General features: G+C 39.4%; 2 protein-coding genes across 2 annotated transcripts; one reads left to right on the top strand and one right to left on the bottom strand.

The window, feature by feature from the left end:
* The first annotated feature begins 32 nt into the window (after positions 1-32).
* Positions 33-4,886, top strand: prozb (protein Z, vitamin K-dependent plasma glycoprotein b). The gene is made up of 8 exons (XM_046838409.1): positions 33-309; positions 791-954; positions 2,183-2,207; positions 2,290-2,403; positions 2,485-2,616; positions 2,725-2,828; positions 3,565-3,682; positions 4,274-4,886. The coding sequence occupies exons 1-8, from the start codon at positions 234-236 to the stop codon at positions 4,795-4,797; spliced, it is 1,257 nt and encodes a 418-aa protein (XP_046694365.1). The 5' UTR covers positions 33-233; the 3' UTR covers positions 4,798-4,886.
* On the bottom strand, positions 4,832-21,519 carry pcid2 (PCI domain containing 2). The gene is made up of 15 exons (XM_046838416.1): positions 21,425-21,519; positions 20,604-20,658; positions 20,421-20,510; positions 18,936-19,009; positions 16,540-16,605; positions 16,359-16,400; positions 16,195-16,249; positions 14,366-14,469; positions 14,199-14,274; positions 12,566-12,707; positions 12,371-12,471; positions 10,498-10,571; positions 10,246-10,371; positions 7,548-7,671; positions 4,832-5,310 (listed from the first exon to the last, which is right to left on the bottom strand). The coding sequence occupies exons 1-15, from the start codon at positions 21,430-21,432 to the stop codon at positions 5,221-5,223; spliced, it is 1,227 nt and encodes a 408-aa protein (XP_046694372.1). The 5' UTR covers positions 21,433-21,519; the 3' UTR covers positions 4,832-5,220.
* Positions 21,520-22,160: the final 641 nt, after the last annotated feature.

The raw sequence follows: 22,160 nt of genomic DNA on the forward strand, positions 1-22,160 counted from the left end.
CTGTGTGTGTGTGTGTGTGTGTGTGTGTGTGTGTGTGTGTGTGTGTGTGTGTGTGTGTGTGTGAGAGGGCACGCGAGTGCAAGCTTGTATGGACCTTGTGTTCTTGTAAAGGAAGACTATCGGGGAGGCCATGAGCCACAGCGAATGTGGGTACCGGAGTGTAGATCAAAGATAAAGGCGGAAAAAGGAAAATCGGTCAGGAATAACACACTTGGGCATTTTGTTCGGTTGGGATGGAGATTTGGTTTTGGAGTTTCTTTTATTTCACGCTGCACGGCTACTACCTACTGAGCACCGCTAAGAACACAGGTAAAGAAGCTTCTTTTATTGAGAATAAAGTCATGTTTTAAACATAACCAACCGCACAACACATGCAAATCTGTACATCATGATTGGTCGGTGTTAAGAGTAACAGAGTCTTTTCACATGAACCGAGGTGATTAATTAAAGAGTCTTGTGACAAAAAGGATAATAGGAACTCTAGAGCCATAATAAATAATTTCTTTGGATACTTAAGTACATTTAAAGCCAAATTTTACATGGTTTGTGTACTTCGTCCACCACTGATAAAGAAGACCACAATTACTCGTAATCTCCTCAACTAATTAATTAACAAATGTTTACAAACAATCCCATTGATAGTACAATCAATATTGCCAGTCTTAAGCATGAACCGAAACACTTTTCCACATTGTTCATGTTCGGAGCATGTGTTACTCTAAACATCTGGATTTTGTGTACTCCGGACCTCTGGTTGCCATTTTCTCTTTTGAATTTCTTTGCTTCTCAGTTTTCCAATATGATCAACAAGCCAAGACCATCTTTATCCGGCCTAAGCGTGCCAATTCGTTCTTTGTGGAAGAACTTCTGAAGGGCAATTTGGAAAGAGAGTGTTATGAGGAAATTTGTAGCAAGGAGGAGGCCAGGGAGGTCTTTGAGAACAACCAGAAAACAGTAAGCTTTGTCCAAGGAACTTTTCATTCTCACAATTTTAAAAGACATTCTTAGAATGATGATTCATGTTCAGTTACACATTCTGCATTGGGATAAGTTACTTGGTCTTCCTCGGATTTGCTTGATGGATCTGGTTAGGCAGTTTAGCTCAAAGATGCCCAGATGTTTTCCTATATAAGGCCAAAAAAAAAAAAAAAAAAAACTTGAAGGAGGTCTATGGGATGAAAGCAAACGTTGCATTGCAGCAAACTGCATTATATTGAAGGCAAAGTTGTGAAAGTTTCGCCTCATTTATATTTAGATAAATACAATCAAAACATTCTGAAAATCGCTTAACTAATTAACAAAAGCCTAGAAACAATCCTATTTATAGAACAGATTTAACTTTAACTTCAATACATTTCAAAGTCAAACATCTCACTTTTTTTTTACTTGCTACATTTTGCCAAATCAGTCGTTTCTTTTTGTTTATGAGCAGATAAAATATGTAACTGGTCAAACGCAGCAATCCACCAATCAGGGTCGAGCGTTTTGATTGGTGCTTCGTGGTGTCTACTTAACAGCAAGCAAAACAATTACTGATGGAAGAAACTCCTGACTCGAACTCGCTACAGCACTCGTGATCTTATTTGTGCGATTTTTATTTTTAGTAGCTTAAAAGAAGGTTTTAGGCTCGTTATATTTGTAATTGATATCAATTAGCGTTCGAGTCATTAATAGATCGGTGTGTTAAGTGCATCTTTTCACATGAACCGAAGTGATTAATGAAAGAGTCTTGTGACAAAAACGATAATAGGAACTTTCTTTCTTTGGATACTTAAGTACATTTAAAGCCAAATTTTACAGTTTTTACTTTTACTGGATTCATAGTTTGTGTACTTCGTCCACCACTGATAAAGAAGACCACAATTACTCGTAATCTCCTCAACTAATTAATTAACGAATGTGTACGAACAATCCCATTGATAGTACAATAGATTTGCAGAATAGCTACACCTTCCCCATCAGACTGAACATTTGCTCACAGAGGGAGGTATTGCCAAAGATTTAGCAATTATTAATAAAACACAAAATGCTATGTTGATTTGCTATGAAGATCTGTGTCAAAGGATTTTCCATTTTTCTCATATGTGGGCATGTTTGGTTTATATGTATTGTAATGTTTCTGTAAGTATTCAATAGACCCACTGTCCACTAATACACTACTGTGCATTTTGCCTCCAAAAAGGAAGAGTTCTGGAACATATACTACGGTAAGAATCTCTCTGTGCAATTACTATATAACAGTACAAAACGGTGTATTTTCATCGCAGTAACATTATTTGTCGTTATCAGATGGAGATCAGTGTAAATCTAATCCATGTCAACATGGAGGCAGCTGTAAAGACAAGATAGGAGGCTATAGCTGCAAGTGCACGGGCATGTACACGGGACAGAACTGCGAAAAAGGTTGCTGCGAACGTGATGAAGTATTGAAATGATCCTAATTCTGGGTTTTGCACCAAATAGTGAATAATTGTCTTTATGCAGATGTTTCCGAATGCCCTTCTGGAGGCCCTCTGGTTTGCGAACACTACTGCAGAACTTTACCTGACTCATACCGATGCTTCTGCGCCAGGGGCTACAAACTTCACAGCGATGGCAGGAGATGCATACCTCAGGGTTTGTGAAAGACTTTTTGCAGGGTTTAGGGATGTATTATTGAGGCGAAATGGAGTCATTGAATCACTACAAACCTATTTTCTGACACAAGGTTCTCCATTCTCTTAGCTCAGGACCCGTGTGGGAACGTTAAGGTCTCATCTGAAAACTCTACCAGTAGGAGTATGAACCAAAATGACCCCTTTTGCCCCAAAGGAGAATGTCCATGGCAGGTGAGTAATTCTTGTTGAAGTAAGAGGTGATATCCAAAGGTTTTGAGACTAACAGTGCTAACTGGTGCTAATCCTACTTGAGTTAGCATGTGAGTGTGCAAAAGTGAAATTCCACAAGCAAATGTGCCACAGAGACGTTTAACATGACATGCGTGTCACATACGAGCCGTCCGAGACGTTTTTCCAGAGCGGAAGAGCATCACTGGAAGTTGACGAGAGATCAGGAACACCTTGAGCGAGCTCAACCCCCAAAAATGTCAAAACCTTTCGGCAACTCGTGCATGATGATCGCCGGAGAACAATCCACTTCCGCACCCCCTTTACTCGCCCTCTTCCTGAAGATGAAGATGAGGCTCAAAGGTCTACGTTTTGACGCCGTTGCGGAGATCCAGCACGAATCGCAGGAGGAGCTCGACACGTCTTTGAGAAGAAGACTTCCAGGACTCCTTCCAGAAGTTGCAGGAACGCTGGGAGCGCTGTATTAGTGTGCAAGGGGCCCATTTTGAAGGTGATGGTGTGTAAACGTAGATAAATAGAGTGCTTTTGTTGTAAATAGAGTCAGTCTCGAAAATCTTTAATACCACCTCGTATAGTAGAAGTACAATAGATGAATAAAATTATAATAGAATCTTGAAGATGTTTTATGATGAAAACAAGGGATTGATTGTAGAAATGTCTTCAAGATGACACCACATTACTAAACACAGTAATTGAATCCCCACTCACTTTTGGGTAGGTGAACTTTGTGGATTCTGCCGGTGAGGTAATCTGTCATGGCGTGATCCTTGGAAGGAGGTCCATACTTACTTCAGCTCATTGCATGACCACACATCCAGATCTTGACTTGGTCATTGGTGAGCATCAGCCTCTGCTATATAATGGCATTTACACGATCAGGCATATCATTATGACCAGTGAAGTGAATATAACTAATTATCTCTTCATCATGGAGATATTTATTAGGCAGCAAGTGAACAGTTTGTCCTCAAAGTTAATGTGTTAGATGCAGGAAAAATGGGCGAATGTAAGGGTTTGAGAGAGTTTGACAAATTGGGATGTCTAGATGACTGGGTCAGAGCATCTCCAAAACTGCAGCTCTTGTGGGATGTTCCTGGTCTACAGTGGTCAGTATCTATCAAAAGTGTTCCAAGGAAGGAACAGTGGTGAACCAGCGACAGGGTCACGGGCGGCTGAGGCTCAGTGATGCACGTGGGGAGCGAAGGCTGGTCTGTGTGGTCCAACAGACGAGCTCCTGTAGCTCAAACTGCTGTAGATGTTCATGCTGTTAATGCTCGAGGGGTTCAGAACTGTTTAGGCAGCAAAAGTGGGACCAACACAATATTAGGCAGGTTATAAAGTTATGCCTGATCCGTGTAAACAGCCAGTACATTTCCCCCACCCCCAAAGGATTTCATCTGCATACAAAGTTTGTCTTTCCCTTGCAGGACACTCGGAGGAAAAGATAAACGCTTTGCGGCAGACAAAAATGACTTTCCATAACAGGTACATGGCTGGCAATCCTGACGACGATTTGGCGTTCTTGGAGCTTAAGGAACCGATTGCTTTGGGTCCAAAAACCTTTCAGCTTTGCCTCCCAGATAAGGATTTCAGCGAGAACATCCTGATGAAAAGTGGAAAAGAAGGCGTGATTGTGGGTGGAGCCAGCAAACCTTTGTACCTCTCACTTGACGTCTGCCATTCAAAACTAAACCTTAGCTTCTCCTTGACCAATAAGATGTTTTGTATGGAGGACCGAGAGCCTGAAGGTATAAAGTGCCGATTGCAACGCAAAGAGTGTGATCTTACATCTGGGTCTCCTGTGGCTACGGTGGAAGGAAATACAGCGTTCCTAACCGGACTCTTTCTCTCCCAAAGCGACTGCAACGAGGGACTCGTGTTCACCAAAATTTCCAGATATCTACCGTGGATCCGCAAACAACTTCTGAGCACTGAGACGGTCCAAACATGAACTGATTTCCACATAATAATCACTTCACAAAAAGAAATGTACAAAAACAGTTTATTTTACACAAAGAGATTAAAAACAATTCATAAGTATAACAGAACAAATCAGAAAAAAATCTGCTGGAAAAACCACAGAAGTCCAGATATTTCCCTTGCAAAAAATGTCCAAAATCAAACTCCTGTTTCATTTGAAAACTCTCATTACAGTTCTTGTTCTTCCTCAAAAACATGGTCCTATTTATTCAATTTTTTTAAACAAACTGGTTAAAAATCATATTGAATGTGACAAACATATACTGAACTTAAATTTACTTCATTGGTGGCCAACTGTTTTATTTCTTTGGAGCTTACAATGTTGCTGGAACTATTTTGGATCCAATTCCAAATGAGTTTGGCTCAGGCGAGACCGTAGTTTGGTAGTTGTAGTTTAAGATACAGAGGACAAGGACGGGAAAGGGTTCTGCTTACTCACAACCAACTTCTGGTGCTGGTGGGAAATATAGCCTTTGATGTGACCCTGTTAAAGACAGAATTACAAAAAAGTTATTTTTCTTTTTAAATTTATTTTTAACACATAATTAATAGTATGTTTAATTTGGAATCTGTTCCAACTACTTAATGAATGGCACCGATTTTTTATTTATTTTTATAAATAAACAACCAGCATTCTGTTTTACTCCTCCTAACCACCAGGGGCAGTGTAATAGTAATAGGATGATCAGATAATTTTAGTTTTTTGGTCATTTAGTTAATTTAATTCCTTTAATAAAAAAATGTTTAATAAGAAGATCCACCAACACGTCCACATACACTAACTTTGACTATAGTTTCAACAATTTATATACGTATATATAACTGCATGGCGTCTATGGGAGTCACGTGATAAAAGCACGAACGACTTGAACTAGAAGAGTCGAGGGATGAACTACTCAATTCTGTAAAATAACCTACGGAGATTTTGAAGCTTTGCTTCTGCGGGTCCAGTGTGGAATGAACGAGTCACTCTGAGACGACTGGTTCTTCTGAGTCACATTAAAGACTCGTTCAAAATGAACGAATTGTTCATGAACAACCCGTCGCTAAAGGGTATATGAGCAGTGCAGACTTCTTGGAACGGTACACCTCAGATATCCATAGAAAAGACATTCGTGTCCCATTAAAGGCTCATTGTCCAGGCTGTCAGTTAGAACGTGGTGATAATGAGCCCCTCACATTTTAAGTCCATACAATAAGTCTGAGTAAAAGATGGCTCATGAGCAAGTATTCGATAACGGTTCGGTATGATGATGTTCATTTCAACTTTAGATTATTTTCAATTTGATGATGATTCTTCTTCTTCTTTCGGCTGCTTACATCATCCGTCTCCATACTATCCTGTTCTCTACATCTGCCTCTTTCACACCAACTACCTGCATGTCTTTCATCACCACATTCCATAAACCTCCTCCTTAGTCTTTACCTTTTTTCCTCCTTCCTGGTGGCTCCATCCTCAGCATTCTCCTACTGATATACCCCATGTCCCTCCTCTGCACATATCCAAACCATCTCAATCTCGCCTCCCTCACCTCGTCTCCAAAATGTCCTACATATACTGTCACTCTAATAAACTCGTTTCTAATTCTGTCCATCCTCATCACTCCCAACGAAAACCTCAACATCTTCAGCTCTGCTACCTCCAGCTCCACCTCCTGTCTTTTACTCAATGCCACTGTCTCTAAACCATACATCATCTCAGGTCTCACCACAGTCCTATAAACTTTCCCTTTCACTCTCACAGATACTCTTCTATCACAAATCATTCCTGTTATCACTCTTCACCACCCACTCCACCCTGCCTGCACTCTTTTCTTCACTTCGCTAACACACTCTCCATTAATTTGTCCCTAAACTCCTCCACCTTCTCCACCTCTTCTCCCTGCAACATCACCACCCAAATATTTGGTGGTTGATCAAGTTAGCGGACATTGGGATGATGGCCGGTGTGTAATTCCCTTGTTTTCTCTCAATTAGGCTGGTCTAGAGTTGAACATTAAAAGGCCCAGGAGACCATATAAAAAAAACAAACATTTAGTGAATAACAAAATAAGTGTTTCCCTGATGAAGAAATAAAAAAATTTCACAACAGCTAGACAAGAACAACTCCCAGGAGGAGGCAGACATGGGTCAAAGTAACCAATCAGAAGACTTCAAAGTAAATGCAGAAAACATGCAACATCCGTGAATTTTCACGACTGGAAACTTTCCATGTGACTTAACATATGGGAATTAATGGGAATAAACTGGAAATTTACAAACATTTCAATGCAAAATTTGGTTAAAACAACCAGATTTATTTCAATTTCAGTTAATTTCTCCCCTGCACATTCATCCATCACATGCACACAGCACATTTACAGCCACTGAGGCCACGCCCCCTACATGCATTGTGCGTTCCTCTATAACACAACACACATCATTTCTTTCATCCTACACACAAAATAATGTAAAAAAAAAAGTCCATTTTGGTGATTATTCAAGCAAATTATATAAATATTACATATATTGTAGTGTATTTGTTTCTTTGTGATACAGTTTGTATAAACGTCCCCAAATTTCTAATTAATTCCCATAAATTCCTGGTAAATTTCCAAACTGCAATATTTCTAAAATCCTTAGAATCTTTAAACTATTTGATTTCTGACCAAGTTCTCGTAAAAATCCAATGCTCTCACTTGGGAGCTCAAATCAATACTGTGTAATGCAGGAATATCTTACCATGTATATAAGATTGACCAGGATGCACTGAACTTCATCAATGTCCACGTCCTCCACCTGCATCATCTTCAGTGCAACCAAGAACGCATCTAAAGGAAGCTGGTGAGTCTTTAACAAAAGATACCTAGAAAAAAGGGAAAAACATACAAAACATTAAAATTACTTGCTGCCTAAACTATGCTCTATTTTCATTCTTTTGAACTCCCATTTGAAATATTTAGTTGTAGCCTAAAGAAACAGGAACTTTTACATCATTACAGTATTACAGAGCATTCAGATTGTATATTACTCTCTGCTATGCAGCACAAAACATCTCAAAACTATTTAACGGATAAATTAATATTAAAATAAGGGAATAATGATGAAAAAAAGCAGGTATGTACACAATTTGCTGGGATGTCGTATAGCATCACACATTTTCACACACTTTCACACAAAGGGACATTCGCTGATCGACCTATTTGCACGTTTTCGAGTACTGAGCAGAAACCTGCCAAACTGAGGACCATGCAGCTGCTAGATGCCACTCTGAACAGAACGGAAGGTAAATATGTCCATCAGGAAATTCAAATCATTTTGATTTTGTATAGCGCTTTTATCATTGTCCAAAAGCATCTTTGGATTTGAATTTACACTGATCACAAGTGACCCTGTCGCTGCTTCACCACTGTTCCTTCCTTGGACCACCTTTGATAGACACTGACCACTGCAGACCGGGAACATCCCACAAGAGCTGTAGTTTTGGAGATGCTCTGACCCAGTCGTCTAGACGTCCCAATTTGCCCATTTTTCCTGCTTCAGACACGTCAACTTTGAGAACAAAATGTTCACTTGCTGCCTAATAAATATCCCACCCACATGATGAAGAGATAATCAGTGTTCTTCACTTCATCACTCAATGTTATGCCTGACATGTTAGTGTCTATAAGTGCCAATTGTGCAAACCAGTGGCGACTGTGGCATGGAAAAACTCCATGAGATGGCATGAGGAAGAAACCTTGAGCAGAACCAGTCTCAACAGGGAACCAGTCATCATTTGGGTGGCACCGAATGTCCTCTCATTACATTCAAGATAATAATGTAGAACTTCTGAGAACTCTCTCTGACGAGCAACAAGCTTTTACAGAAAGGCATCCATCTATTTTCAATTAAAAATTCAAGTAAAACAATCCAGACACAAGCACACTTTAACCATCCTGTCCTTTTGAGAGAAAAAAAACAAAACAAAAAACCCAGTATGGCTCCATAAACCGGTCATCCAAGTGCTATGTTTTGCTTTTTCTATCAGCTTGATGTAAAAGGATTGAGGGTTTCCCTTTACAAGGCATAGTTTTCTTGTTTGGGAGACCCTGGAATGCCCATGCGTATAAGTCCGTTGGAGACTTGAGTCGGCTTGAAATCAGCTGGAAACTATTTCAAAAGTAAAAGCCTTTACTGTAAACAAACATCGAAGCCCAATTAAATTCTTTCTTTGATTATCCCAGTGTGAGCCCAACAGTGGCAGCTTACCAGTGCTGGGATTTGAACCCTCATTCTATAATAAATACCTGTACATTCGATAATCTATTGTATCTATGAGGAGGTATCAAGGAGTTTCAAGACTGGCTCTTATTCTTCTTCATTTGGCTGCTTCCATTGGGGGTTGCCACAGCAGATCATCCGTCTCCATACCCCCCGTCCTCTACATCTGCCTCTTTCAAACCAACTACCTGCATGTCTTCCCTCACCACATCCATAAACCTCCTCCTTGGTTTTCTGTTCCTGGTCTTACTCCCTTTCCACTTGGTCTTCCTTAACACACAACATATCTACCTTTCTACTCTCCATCATATCAGCTACCTCTCTCCCTACCTGTCATAGTACCAACATTTAAAGTGCCAACTCTAACCCAAGACTGGCTCTGTCTACAAAAAAAATAAAAATCGGTCTACAGCGCTCCCAGCGTTCCTGCCACTTCTGCACTACATCCCGGAAGTCTTCTTTTCAAAGCGCGTCAAGCACCTTCTGCGATTTGCGCCGGATCTCCGCAAAGGTGTCAAAACGGCGACCTTTGAGCTTCATCTTCATCTTTGGGAAGAGGTGCCAAATCTGGCGAGTAGGGTGGGTGCGGAAGTGAGATCCTGTGGATTGTTCTCTGGCGATAATCATGCAAGAGCTGCTGAATGTTTTCGACATTTTCAAGGGTGGAGCCCGTTGAAAGTCTTCCTGATCTCTTGTCGTCTTCCGGTGATGATGTTCTACTCTCGAAAAACACTTTCAACGACTCGTTGCAGCATCGCCGTATGTCAAACACACGTCGTGTCAAATGGCCATGTGGAAGATTTGACCAGAACGCAGAATTTTAACGTTTGCTCGCTGTCCGTGATAACGTGGTAACGCAGACACAAATCCTGCCATAGTTACTCCTGAAATGGCAGTCCAGGCAAAGCACATGAGCTCGTTCATGGTTTTTGTTGATGTTTCTTCCTTTTATTGGAATAAACTCTGCTATTTTTATACCTCGTTTTGTACTGACACCACTAGCGCTTTGCTAATCAGATAATATGGACAAGTTTTATTCCATTGGACTCCTTACGATCATGCACATTTTGTTGACTCCCCTCAGACTTTTCCTTGCAGACATGGTTTGCACACATCGCACTCGTTTAATACGTTTATTATGGAAATATTTTGAACCAGTCTGTAAATGCAAACTCACACTTTCTTGAAAAGGTTTCTGTAGGTGATAATTTTCAGTTTCTCGAGGATGAGGAAGATTCCACACCGGATGAAGAAGGTCTCGTGTTTGGCGAGAGCCTCGTTCAACAACAAAAGATTGCCCTCGCTAGCAAAAGGATGGAAACAAAACCCAGAGATCAGCATTTTCTATAAGCTTGTTTCATTTGTGAGGTAAAAAAATATATTTGATATTGATGCTTAGAGAGAGAAAAAAAGAAGAAAGAAAACAGACCCCACAGCCTTGGTGACATCTGCAAACTGCAGGAGATCATACTTCTTTAGGAGCAGGTTTGTTGGCATGTGACCCTGGAAATACAGAACAGCGACGGGTCATGAGTATCAGCGGCAACTCGAGCAAGATTTCAAGGTTTTCTTTGGTGCGTCTATTGTGCGTCACCCACCACTGTGAAGAACAATCTGGTACGAACTGCCTTCCGACGGTTAAAGTGACGAGAGATCACATTTTAGCGAGTTGATTGGCTGATTGGATAACTGCATAAATGTAGACGTGTTTCGAATAAACTACAAGGTGTGTATGTATAGACTATTATACAATAAACACTGAAACTTTCTTTCCTCTTCAAACCCATGTTGCATGGACGGTGCTGTAAATGGGGATATCACAAGCTGTTCCATTGTACGTTACTATATCACATGTTCAGTATTAGTCGATTTGACTAGTAGACTTTCTGATCCTGAGAGAAAATTATTCGTCAAAAGACTCAAACATTATTTGTGAGTGGCAAAATCTCATTTTTATAAACATGGAAACCATGCTAACTTCTTAGCAGTGGTAAACAGTAACAAAGTAAATGTAATTCCTTACTGTACTTAAGTAGCTTTTTTCCCGTATCTGTACTTTACTGTATTTCCATTTGTGGAGACTATTTCTTTGAAATATAGTGAAGTTCAAAGTCAAATATCTTAACAAAATCAGTCGTTCCTTTTTATTTAAGAGGGAAAAAACGTAACTGGTCAAACACGCAGCGATCCACCAATCAGGGTCGAGCACACGCTCTGTTTTGAATTTGTTTTGATTGGCGCTTGGTGTATCTACTGAGCACCAACATACAGTTCAGCGTCAGGTCAACAGCAAGCAGAACATTTAGAGAGGAATAAATGATTGAGGAAACTCCTGACTCGAACTCGCCACAACACACGTGACCTTATTTACACTATTTTTTGGAGCAGTTTTTGAAGGTTTTGGGCTCATGAAGGTTTGACTCATTAATATCATTCTATTAATAGATCGATGTGTTAAGAGTAACAGAGTCTTTTCACATAAACTGAGTTGATTAAGTGAAGAATCTTGTGACAGAAATGATAATAGGAACATTAGAGCCTACTTTGGATACTTAAGTACATTTGAAGGCAAATACTTTTGTAATTTTAAAGGGACACTTTTACTGGAGTCATATTTTTATCTAGTGTATTTTTACTTTAACTTTTGTGTGCTTGTGTACTTTATCCACATATTAGCAACATAAGTGTGAATATGTAAAGGGATAATCCACAGCGTATGTTATACGATATTAACGTGTAAAATGAGGGCGAATAACCAGCTGACCTGAAGTCATGGATTAACTCATTTATACCTGGGAGATCTGCCAGTATTGACAAATTAAACTGATTGAAATTTGTATAAAAAGAACACTTATTAGTTCTTTTTCTTTTTATAAATAGTACGTTAGTTTCTAGAATTCTACACAACTATACAAAGTATTGCAGAACGTAATGAGATTTACGTTTATTTAAATTCGCCTGTTAATTATGCGTGTCCGGGTCACGTCTCTATAAAAAAAAAAAAAGGTGTTTTGGCATTAATTCCACGTGCCATTTTTTTGTTAAATTTCTCATTTCAGGTTTCCGGTTTGTCAAAATTCTCTTGTTCCTTGGCCTATTTATTAAAAGCGAAATGACTTGCAAATATCATCCATTTAACTTCAGAAGTTCAAGTGTATCTCCATGTATGAAACTGTGACTGTGTTACTATGATTACAAAGACTTCTAAGGCAATTTATTAATATAGAATGCTAGTGTTCTTGCTGAACCTGGTAAATTCATTGATTAATGATGGATTGAGGTCTAAACCAGACCCTACTCACAAGCAACATCTTGACAGGCAGAAGGTAAATGAGAACGAGACGCTTGTTCCTCTTGCAGGAGCGATGGCTGTGCTGGAAGGAGAAGGACAAATACTCTTCCGCTGTCACGACACAGAAAAAAAATGGAGTTGAACAAAGATCAGAGATTAGACTGGACTCATCCCTTGTGCTTTAAAGTGAGATGTGAGTTCTGACCCAGTTTAAAGTCGCTGTCGAACATTGCTTTACGGCCCACGTAGTACTTGTAGGTAACTCGTTGCGCCATGCTGTAATCATCCTTGAGGTTGGAGCTGTCGATGGCCCGGATAAGAGGCTTACACAGATGCAACTTATTGATCTAATGACAGAGAACACAAACGCGTCTAAAGATCCACGTCTTTGAAGAAAGGTATCAAAAATACAGTCGCATTAAAGGTGGATTGAATTGAATATTTGTGTAGCTCTTATAACAATGGACGGTGTCTCAAAGCAGCTTTACACAGAGAGAGAGGTTTCGAAAGTTGTATCAAAGTACAACTTACAAGTTTGTAATATCAGTGCAAGTTTATTTCTATCTGAGGAAGAATGGTATGAGGAAGAAACCTTGAGAGGAACCAGACTGAAAAGTGAACCTCGTCCTCATCGGTGCCACTGAATCTCCATTTATTACAGTTCCATCATTATTGAGGTGTTCATTGATGGGTGTTAAAAATCCAAAACCGTTTAATGCTTTCCATCAATTAATATACGCACTTTATAAGGTTGGAGCTTTCAAGGGGTCGATTTATATGAGAGAAATCGAAACAAATATGAAATTGTCCACTATGCATTTTTGCACTGTCCATAACTCACGTTTAATGTTGCACTATTGTGTATTCCACCCGTATTTATTCTGTATCATACATACATTCATACATTCATACATACAGTGGTGTGAAAAAGTGTTTGCCCCGTTCTGATTTTTTTTTTTTTTTTGCACGTTTGTCACACTTTAATGTTTCAGATCATTAAATTCCTTTAAATTTTAATAAAAGATAACACAAGTGAACACAACATGCAGTTTTTAAAATGAAGGTTTTAATTATTGAGGGAAAACAAAATCCAAAAATCCTGTGTGAAAAAGTGTTTGCCCCCTAAACCTAATAACTGATTGGCCTTTAGCAGCAACACCTGCAATCAAGCGTTTGTGATAAATAATAAAATCCTTTATTTAAAAACTGCATGTTGTGTTCACTTGTGTTGTCTTTTACTAATATTTAAATTAGTTTAATGATCTAAAACTTTAAAGTGTGACAAACATGCAAAAAAAAAAGGAAATCAGGAGGGGGCAAACATCTTTTCACACCACTGTAACTATAGCAGGTGATTTGACGTTATCTTCTGACGTGTTGTATAATACTATATATACACACACCATATATTATTCACCCTCACCCCTGTATACGTGGACCTCAAATCCTATTTATCCTACTGCTATTTATTGTAAATAGGCCACTTCTTGTTAGATGCTAACTGCATTTCACTGGCTCTATACATGTACATTGCACAATGACAAAGTTGAATCTAATCTAATCTAATCTGTGAAGAACCAGATGTTCACTTTGGCTGAGCTTCAGAAATCCTGTGTTGACTTGCAGAAGGTCAACCATTGGATTATAGTGTGTACATTTGTGGAGTCTGAATATTTTCTGAATGCGCTTCTGCATGATGATTGGCTCATCGTTTATTGAGCAGAAAACATGTGTACAACCTTAATGCTAAACTTAATCCACAAAATATTTTTTTTTTGGAAGAATAAACAAAAATGGCGTTGTGCGTCAATAACATTACGCCACTTGACTATTATTACCTTAAAATAAATCTTGAACAGCTGGTTGACGAGAAACAGCATCCCCCACTTCTTCGAGTCGTCGATCCCTGCACGACTGATGGGAAACAAATGACGTCTCTACACACAGAACTGGAACAGTATCTAAGGCGTGAGTACTGCACGTGTGTGCGTGTGTGTGTACTCACTTGTCGCTGGCACACACTCGGAAGCAGCTCATGAGTTGCTCGGCTGCCTTCTCCAGCATGTCCCCGACCTTCCCCTTGCCCTTCTTCTGTAGTTGCTGCTCCGCCTGCACACACGAGCAAGAAACGAGTCTTAGCCACATCACTCAGACCAAAGAGACCTCGAGAGGCTGAGAAACACAGATACAATTTTGCTAACAAGACCAACTTTTCTTCTTTTAATCCTGGTTTCGCCCAGCAGTCTCCGCTGTTTGTGCATAATTGTAGCGATCAAATTATCATGCCATTAAATAAGATAAACAACAACAAAAAGACAATTATAAAGATTACCAAATCATAGTCTTTTGAAGTGTAGTAACAAGTTTTGCATAATTGGTCTCCTTCCCCTACATTTAATCCTTTATGCGATCTTAATGTAAATAATGGATCTCAGTCTTATTATATACACTATATTCCCAAAAGTATTGGGACACCTGAACTTTCCTGCTAAATGTGGTTCTTTTCCAAACTGTTACCACAAATCTGGAGGCACTCAAATGTACAGGACATCTTTAGATGAAAAAAAAAAAAGAGCTGATGATTTGAGCTTGTTTTTTTAGCCACAAGACCTGGTCACCTTGCGTTCATCAAGTCGACCATGAACTTTTCTGTAAACTAACTGGATGACGACACCGCGTAGTAAAATCGATCCTCTTCCACTCATTCATAATGACATCATGGAGCTGCTGGATGTTAGACACATGGCGCCCCTCAGCAAGGCAGTTGTCATCTTGGCGGTGTGTTTGGGGTCGTTATTATGTTGGAAAACTTCCATTCGGCTCAGTTTCTAAATTGAGGGCATCATGTTCTGCTTCAGAATGTCACAGTACCTGTTGGAATCCATCTTTTCTTCAATGAACTCCCCAGTACCAGCAGCACTCATGCAGCCCCAGACCATGATGCTACCACCACCATGCTTGACTGTAGGCAAGACAAAATTTTCTTGGTTCTCCTCACCACTGCGTCACCACACATGCTGGACACCATCTGATCCAAACAAGTTTATCTTAGTCTCATCAGACCACAGGACATGGTTCCAGTAATTCATGATCTTGGACAGGTCGTCTTCAGCAAACTGTTTGTGTGTTTTCTTGTAAGCCAGTTTCAGAAGAAGCTCCTTCTGATACGACAGAGATGCAAACTGACTGGTTGCAGTGTGCGGCGTACGGTCTGAGCACTGACCTCTAAAGCAACGCTGCAGCACTCATGTGTCTGTGTTTTGAAGCAGCTTCTGATGCACAGCACACAAGGACTCAACTTCTTTAATGAACCCTTGTGAGGTCTGTTGCAAGAGGGACCAGTCTTAAAAAACCTCTGTATGACCCTGAGCACTGTACTGTAACTCAGTTTTCAGGGTTTTACTGATCTTCAGGTAGACTGGTCATCTTTTTGGAGAGCAACAATTCTAATTCTCAAATCCTCAGAGACTCTTTACCATGAGGTAAAAGCCGTACACAAGTTCATTATAACAGAGTAAAATTCATCTCTTCGTGTTTCAGCTTCTGAAAAAGTTGCTCAGTGGCCCATCAATAGTAGTTTGGTAGGGTTGAGACTTCAACCAAGTGATCCACTGGGCCATCACTGCCCTGACGGTCTTGCTCACTAATAAGAGTGAAAGAAACCTGTAATGTTGGTGGAAAATGTGCTTAATTTGGTTTGGGACGAGTCCAGAGTCAGTCCTTATTACTGCTGGACTAAAAAGCCTGTAACCAAAGTACCAATCTGACAGATGGTTAAATCCCCTCTTTGTGTTCCTGTTTAAAAGACTGCTGTAAGTGTGGTTTTCCACTTACATTGTTGGCAAATATGCGCAGATCCAGAGTTACAGCAAACATCAGACTTAAAGCCCTGAAAAAGAAACCATTAGGTGAAGAAGAGTTTATAAACCAAATCACTCGAACACTGATCAGCTCTATAGAGGACACCAATTACGTACAAATGATCAGTGAAATCTTACCAGTTTTCTTCTTTGTGAGCTTGAAACGCTCTGAGAAACGATGTATGATGTTGAGGTAAAACAGTGATTAACATGTTCACCGGTACAGAGGCATTAATACCTTCTCAGAACGTTTCACACGTTCCTCTAATGTTTGCTACACACCAGATCTCATTTATACTTCTAAAAAAAAAAAGGATATTGTACCACCACCGTCTGGCATTTATACGCCTCCACAAAGTCATGGTTTCCCACCGCATACGTGCATCTGTGTGTAAGAGAGAGAGAGATGAAGAAAGAGGAAAGAAAGATAGAGGATGAGAGATAAATCACACAGCATGGCGCATATGTTCTTCTTCAGTTTAATGCAGATAACACAAACACACTGGAAAAAACCTGAGCTAAAACTGTTCCTGATTTTGGGTAAGAAGACATACATGTAGTAACAGGCAAAGGTATGGATGGAAAGTAGTCCAGACAAAGACTTTCTGTACCTCACATACTCACATCATAAAGATCCTACAGACACTGAACACACAACATAGGAATGTGTTTACAGAACCAGTGTGAGGCTCATCTTAATACTAACAGAAAGAGATGGTCAGAGATAGAGATGTGGAGTGATAGAGAGATGGAGAGGTACAGAGATATAGATAAAAAAGATGGAGAGATAGAGATACAAAGATGGAGAGATAGAGATGGAGAGGTAGAGAGAGATAAAAAGATGGAGAGACAGAGATAGAAAGGTAGAAAGGTAGAGAGGTGGAGAGATAAAATGATGGAGAGACAGAAATAGAAAGATGGAGAGAGAGATGGAAAGGTAGTGAGAGAGATAAAAAGAAAGAGGTAGTGATATAGAGATAAAAAGATGGAGAGACAGAGATAGAGAGGTAGAGATTAAAGGATGGAAACATTTTGGTTTAAATCAAAATCATTTTTATAAACACCTTCAAATAAACACTTTACTGACTGTGATATGAGACCAGTGTTAATCCACTAAAGAGTTTTGTAGCAGAATCCTGCAATAAGATTATTGATTAGATCAGGGATTTTCTCCGAACAGTAGCAGAGAACAGACTATAGACACGTGAGAGACAAAAGAGTGAGTGGGGAAAGAAAAATCTGTAACATACAACAAAAATCTACAAGCTCAGCCACGTGGAGAGAATTCAGATGGAAGAAGGTTGTTCGATTTCGTTTGATTGCACCGACAGAAAAAGGTTAAAGGGTCTGAGCTGTTGGAGAAGGAAGATGACCACCGTAATCATATTTTATAGAAGTGTTCAAAATCAACCCAGTTTTGGCGAAAGATAAAAAAGAAATTCAGTTTTTTGGACAACGATTTCTTTCAATCGTCTCTGCAACGTCTAATAATAAAGATAACGGACTGAATTCTTTTGTAATAACAAATATTAAATGTCATTTAAAAGCTTTTCTTTGCTTTAAAAACAAAGATGTTTTAATATTCCTGTAAAAGAACCAGAATATTATATTCCCTCGTTCGTGAACATACTTGCTGAGAATACAAAAACGTTTGTATGAACTTAAATATATAATGTATAATTATATATATATATATATATATATATATATATATATATATATATATATATATATATATATATATATATATATATATTTGTTATGACAAATTTCAGGGGTTTCTCTTTTTTATTATTATTTTTTTTAGCTGACACTTTTTTTTTTTCCTTTTATTGCATTATGAATTTTTCAACCACTTGACAAAAATAGACAACCAACCAACAAACTAAATTTTTACAATGGTAATGAGAGCAAAAAAATAAAAATAAAAAAAAAAACCACACACACAAACGTGCATTATTACATACCAAAACTCAAAATATTGCTTAATTCTCAAACTAGGGGCTGCGGCCCCCTGGGGAACCACCAGATGTCGCTAGGGGGCCGGATAAAAATTCTAGAATCTAGATTCGAAAATTATTTAAAAAGAAATGATTTTACCTGTATGTCAGGATTGTGATTCTATGTAAACTATGGTGAATATAAAAAAAATTAAATATAAAAAACAATATCATTTTACGCAGCACACTATGCTGAAACATCACCAAAACCTCAAGTGTGCAAGTGTATTTTTATGAAATGTAGAATTTAAAAAAAATTCTACAAATAAAATTTGTTATTGTTCAAACTTGGTTTTTTTGGTACGATCTAAAACGTTTGAGTCAAAATGTAAGTTTGAGGATATTTTACGTCACAAGTTTTCTTTTGGGGGCCCACAATAGGATTCATTCTACACGAGGGCGCCACCTGCTGAAAAAGTATGAAAACCACTGGCTTCAGTAGACATATGAGTAACACAAGTTAAGAATTTTAATGGAATCCTTTCCCTAATCATCTTGTGCCATTTTCTAAAATATGTTTTTTTTTCCACTGCCCTTTTATAAATAGAGCTCTTATTTGCCCGACTCAAGATCAGTTCCCATTCCTCCTCTGTGATGGTCAACAGAAGCAGCCCCTCCCATAGTCTTCTAATCTCCTGGGTGTTCAGCACTTCGTATGAGCAAAGGCCGTTGTGAAAAGATGTTTTGTTGTTAAAGAGAACTTCACAATGCGTACCTCAGATGTGCGGCGACCATCTCGTCGTAAGGAGGCTCCAGCACCTGCTGACATTTTTCCTCCGGACTGGATAACTGTGAACACACACCAAGTCTGATCAGCAAAATTCCACACGCCCGCATGCAGACTGGATTATTTCCTGCTCTCTCTGAAAGCCTGCACTTACAACCGACTCCTCATTAATCATTCAAAATCTGTCAGTGAACCAGCTGTAATTTCCTGATACTGACATCCAGATGTGCGAAGCACCTCAAAAAAAAAAAAATGACCAAGAACATGTGACTGTTTCTGAAGGTCCAGCTGTGTTCTGTTCGATTCACTGTTTAAACACTCAAAAGCTCAATGACTTTGAGTCCGTTCTTTGTACATCACTATCTAGGAGGCAGAGGAAGAAGAGGGAGATGAAGAGGAGGAGGCAGAGAGAGTAGAGAAGGAGTAGAAGGATGGAGAAGAGGAAGGATAAGAAAGAAGAGGTGGAGGAACAAGAGAATGAGGAAGAGAAAGAAGAGGGAGAGGAGGAGAAAGGAGAAGAAACAAGAGGAGAAGGAGGAAGAAGAAAAAAGAGGACAAAGAAGAGGAGGAAGTAAAGAAGGAGGAGAAAGAAGAAGAGGAACAAGAGGAAGGATAAGAAAAGAGGAGAGAAAGAGAAAGAAGAAGAGGAACAAGAGGAAAGGAGGAGAAAGAAGAGGAGGAAGGGAAGAAGAAGAAGAGGAGAGGAGGAGAAAGAAGAAGAGGAAGAAGAGGAAAGGAAGGGAAAGAAGTGGAGGAAAAGAAGAACAAGAGGAGAAAAGAGAAAGAAGAAGAGAAACAACAGGAGAGGAAGAGAAAGAAGAGGAGAGGAAGAGAAAGAAGAAGAGGAACAAGAGGAAAGGAGGAGAGAGAAGAGGAGGAAGAGGAAGAAGAAGAGGAACAAGAGAGAGACGAGGAGAAAGAAGAAGAGGAAGAAGAGGAGAGGAGGAAGAATCGGGAGAGGAGTTGAAAGGAGAGGAGTAACAAAAGGAGGAGGAAGAAGAAGAAGAGAAAGAAGAGGAGGAAGAAAAGAAGAAGAGGAACAAGAGGGAGAGGAAGAGAAACAATAGGGAGAAGGAGAGAAAGAAGAAGAGGAAGAGTAGAAAGAAGAATAGAAACAAGAGGGAGAGGAGGTGAAAGGAGAGGAGTAACAAAAGGAGGAGAAAGACGACATGTTTTTGAGTCTGTTCCAGTATAAACCAGTATAAAGACCAGAGAGCCGTCAATGGGAGAAAACTGGAATAAATCAGAGTAAATGCGATATTTTCCAATGTAGTGATTGAAAAAGAACGAAGCCTCCAGAGGGACATGATCAGGCAGCCTGAGGAAACCTACTGCAATATTCAATTCCTCAACAAAAACTACAAATCAAACACGACATCATCCATCAGAGTCTTATCATTTACTGAATACGATGAACTCATACGACTCGCAAAAAAAAGATCAAATAATGAAAGAGGAGAAAACCGGGCGTACCTGCAGTCGGGGATTAGCCACGTGCGGGTGTTTAAAAGAGAGAAGCTCTGCACAGGAAATGCCGTCCCGGTTCTCAAGGGCTTCCAGAACCTAAAGGACAGACTGCTGTTATCAAGAACATGATTTATTATTTCAGTACAACCAAACCATCAAACCATCAAACCACCAAACCATCAAACTCACCTGCTGGAGATACTGATTGATGGTGATATGAGCCATTCTGATCTCAGGATTGAATCTGAAAAAAACATCAGCGCATGAAAAAGATCACATGAAGCCTTCAGTTATGTAAACATAAATAATCAGGAGGAGGGGGGATGAAGAGGAGGAGGGAGGAGAGGAAGCAGAGAAAGTGGAGAAGGTAGAGGAAGAGAAAGAGGATGACAAGAAGAAGGATAAGAAAGAAGAGGAGGAGGAGGAACGAGGGGACGCGAAAGAGAAAGAAGAGGAGGAAGGAGAGAAAGAAGAGGGAGAGGAAGAGAAAGGAGGAGGAACAAGAGGAGGAGAAGGACGAGGAGGAAAAGAAGAGGAGCAAGAAGAAGTGGAAGAGAAAGGAGAGGAGTAACAAGAGGAGGAGAAAGAAAAAAAGTTGGGAGAAAGAAGAGGAGGAACAAGAGGAGAAAACAAGAAAGAAAAGGAGTAATGAGAGGAGAAAGAAGAAGAGGAGAAGAAGAAAAGGTGGAGAAGGAAGAAGAGGAGGAGAATAGTGAAAAAGAGGCTGAGGAGCAGAAAGAAGAAAAGGAGAAGGAGGAAGATGACTTAAAGGAGAAAGAAGATAAGGATGAGGTGGAAGAACCAGAGAAGGGAGAAGAGGATGAGGAGCAGAAAGAAGAAGAGGAGGAGGAGGAGAAAGAAGAAGAGGAAAGGAAAGAAACGGACTTAGAGGAGAAAGAAAATAAAAAAGAAAGGGGAGAAAGAAGAGGTGGAAGAACCAGCGAAAGAAGAAGAGAAGAGCAGCCTCTTAGCAGGTGGACACTGAGAAGAAGAAGGAAAAGCGCTGAGACCTGAACATCACGCAGGTGTTCAGCTAACAGCCTTCACCCTGAAGACCATCACCGCGTGTGTGTTTATTATCTAAAGTACCTGAAACAGATCAGTAGCTGTACACCGTCTCGAGCCTCTGAGCCTCTGCGCTTGCGCTCAAACGCACCGGATACTGTCCCCCGAGCACTTCCTGTTTACCATCGTGCTCAAATTTCCACTGACGCAGATTCGCCACGTTTTTAAACGGCCAGGTGCATTTACAGTACTGTAAACATTCAAACAAACAAACAAATAAACAAATAAATACAAATCTAGGTTTCAGGTTTATTCGGTTTTCCCTCACACTCGGTTATTAAAATTTAATTTTTTACTTCTGCTTCCTCTTTTAATTAATCGACTTTATTATAGGAAATCTATTTATTTACAATAAAAAATGAAATAAATAAACAACTCATCAGGTGCTCCTTCGTATTCAACATTTTTTTCTGATGCAATGACAAGAACATTAAAGAAAATTATTATTATTAGTTTGTTCAGTTTAATTACTTATTTTTAATGGCTCAAACATTTTAACACTTTAAATACTTATTTTTTGGAAACACCTCATCATCAAGCTTAGAACTAACAGAAATTAATAAAACCTAATAATCAACTTATATTTATGAACCATATAAAAATCAGTCTTCAGTCTTTAAATTAATAAAACTCCTGATCAGGTTTTTGTAAGAACTGAAACCATGTGTCTCACTTCTGTAT

Source organism: Silurus meridionalis, chromosome 24 (genome assembly GCF_014805685.1).
Source record: "Silurus meridionalis isolate SWU-2019-XX chromosome 24, ASM1480568v1, whole genome shotgun sequence".
Classification (NCBI taxonomy): Eukaryota; Metazoa; Chordata; class Actinopteri; order Siluriformes; family Siluridae; genus Silurus; species Silurus meridionalis.

Bases quoted from the DNA above. Each gene is read 5' to 3' on its own strand.
- prozb (XM_046838409.1), top strand. From the start codon at position 234: ATGGAGATTTGGTTTTGGAGTTTCTTTTATTTCACGCTGCACGGCTAC. The intron at 310-790 runs GTAAAGAAGCTT...TTTGCTTCTCAG, and splicing joins GAGCACCGCTAAGAACACAG to TTTTCCAATATGATCAACAA. The intron at 3,683-4,273 runs GTGAGCATCAGC...TTTCCCTTGCAG, and splicing joins AGATCTTGACTTGGTCATTG to GACACTCGGAGGAAAAGATA.
- pcid2 (XM_046838416.1), bottom strand. The intron at 16,401-16,539 runs ATATCCTTTTTT...TCAACATCATAC, and splicing joins TGCCAGACGGTGGTGGTACA to ATCGTTTCTCAGAGCGTTTC. The intron at 14,275-14,365 runs GTGAGTACACAC...GTTTCCCATCAG, and splicing joins CGAGTGTGTGCCAGCGACAA to TCGTGCAGGGATCGACGACT.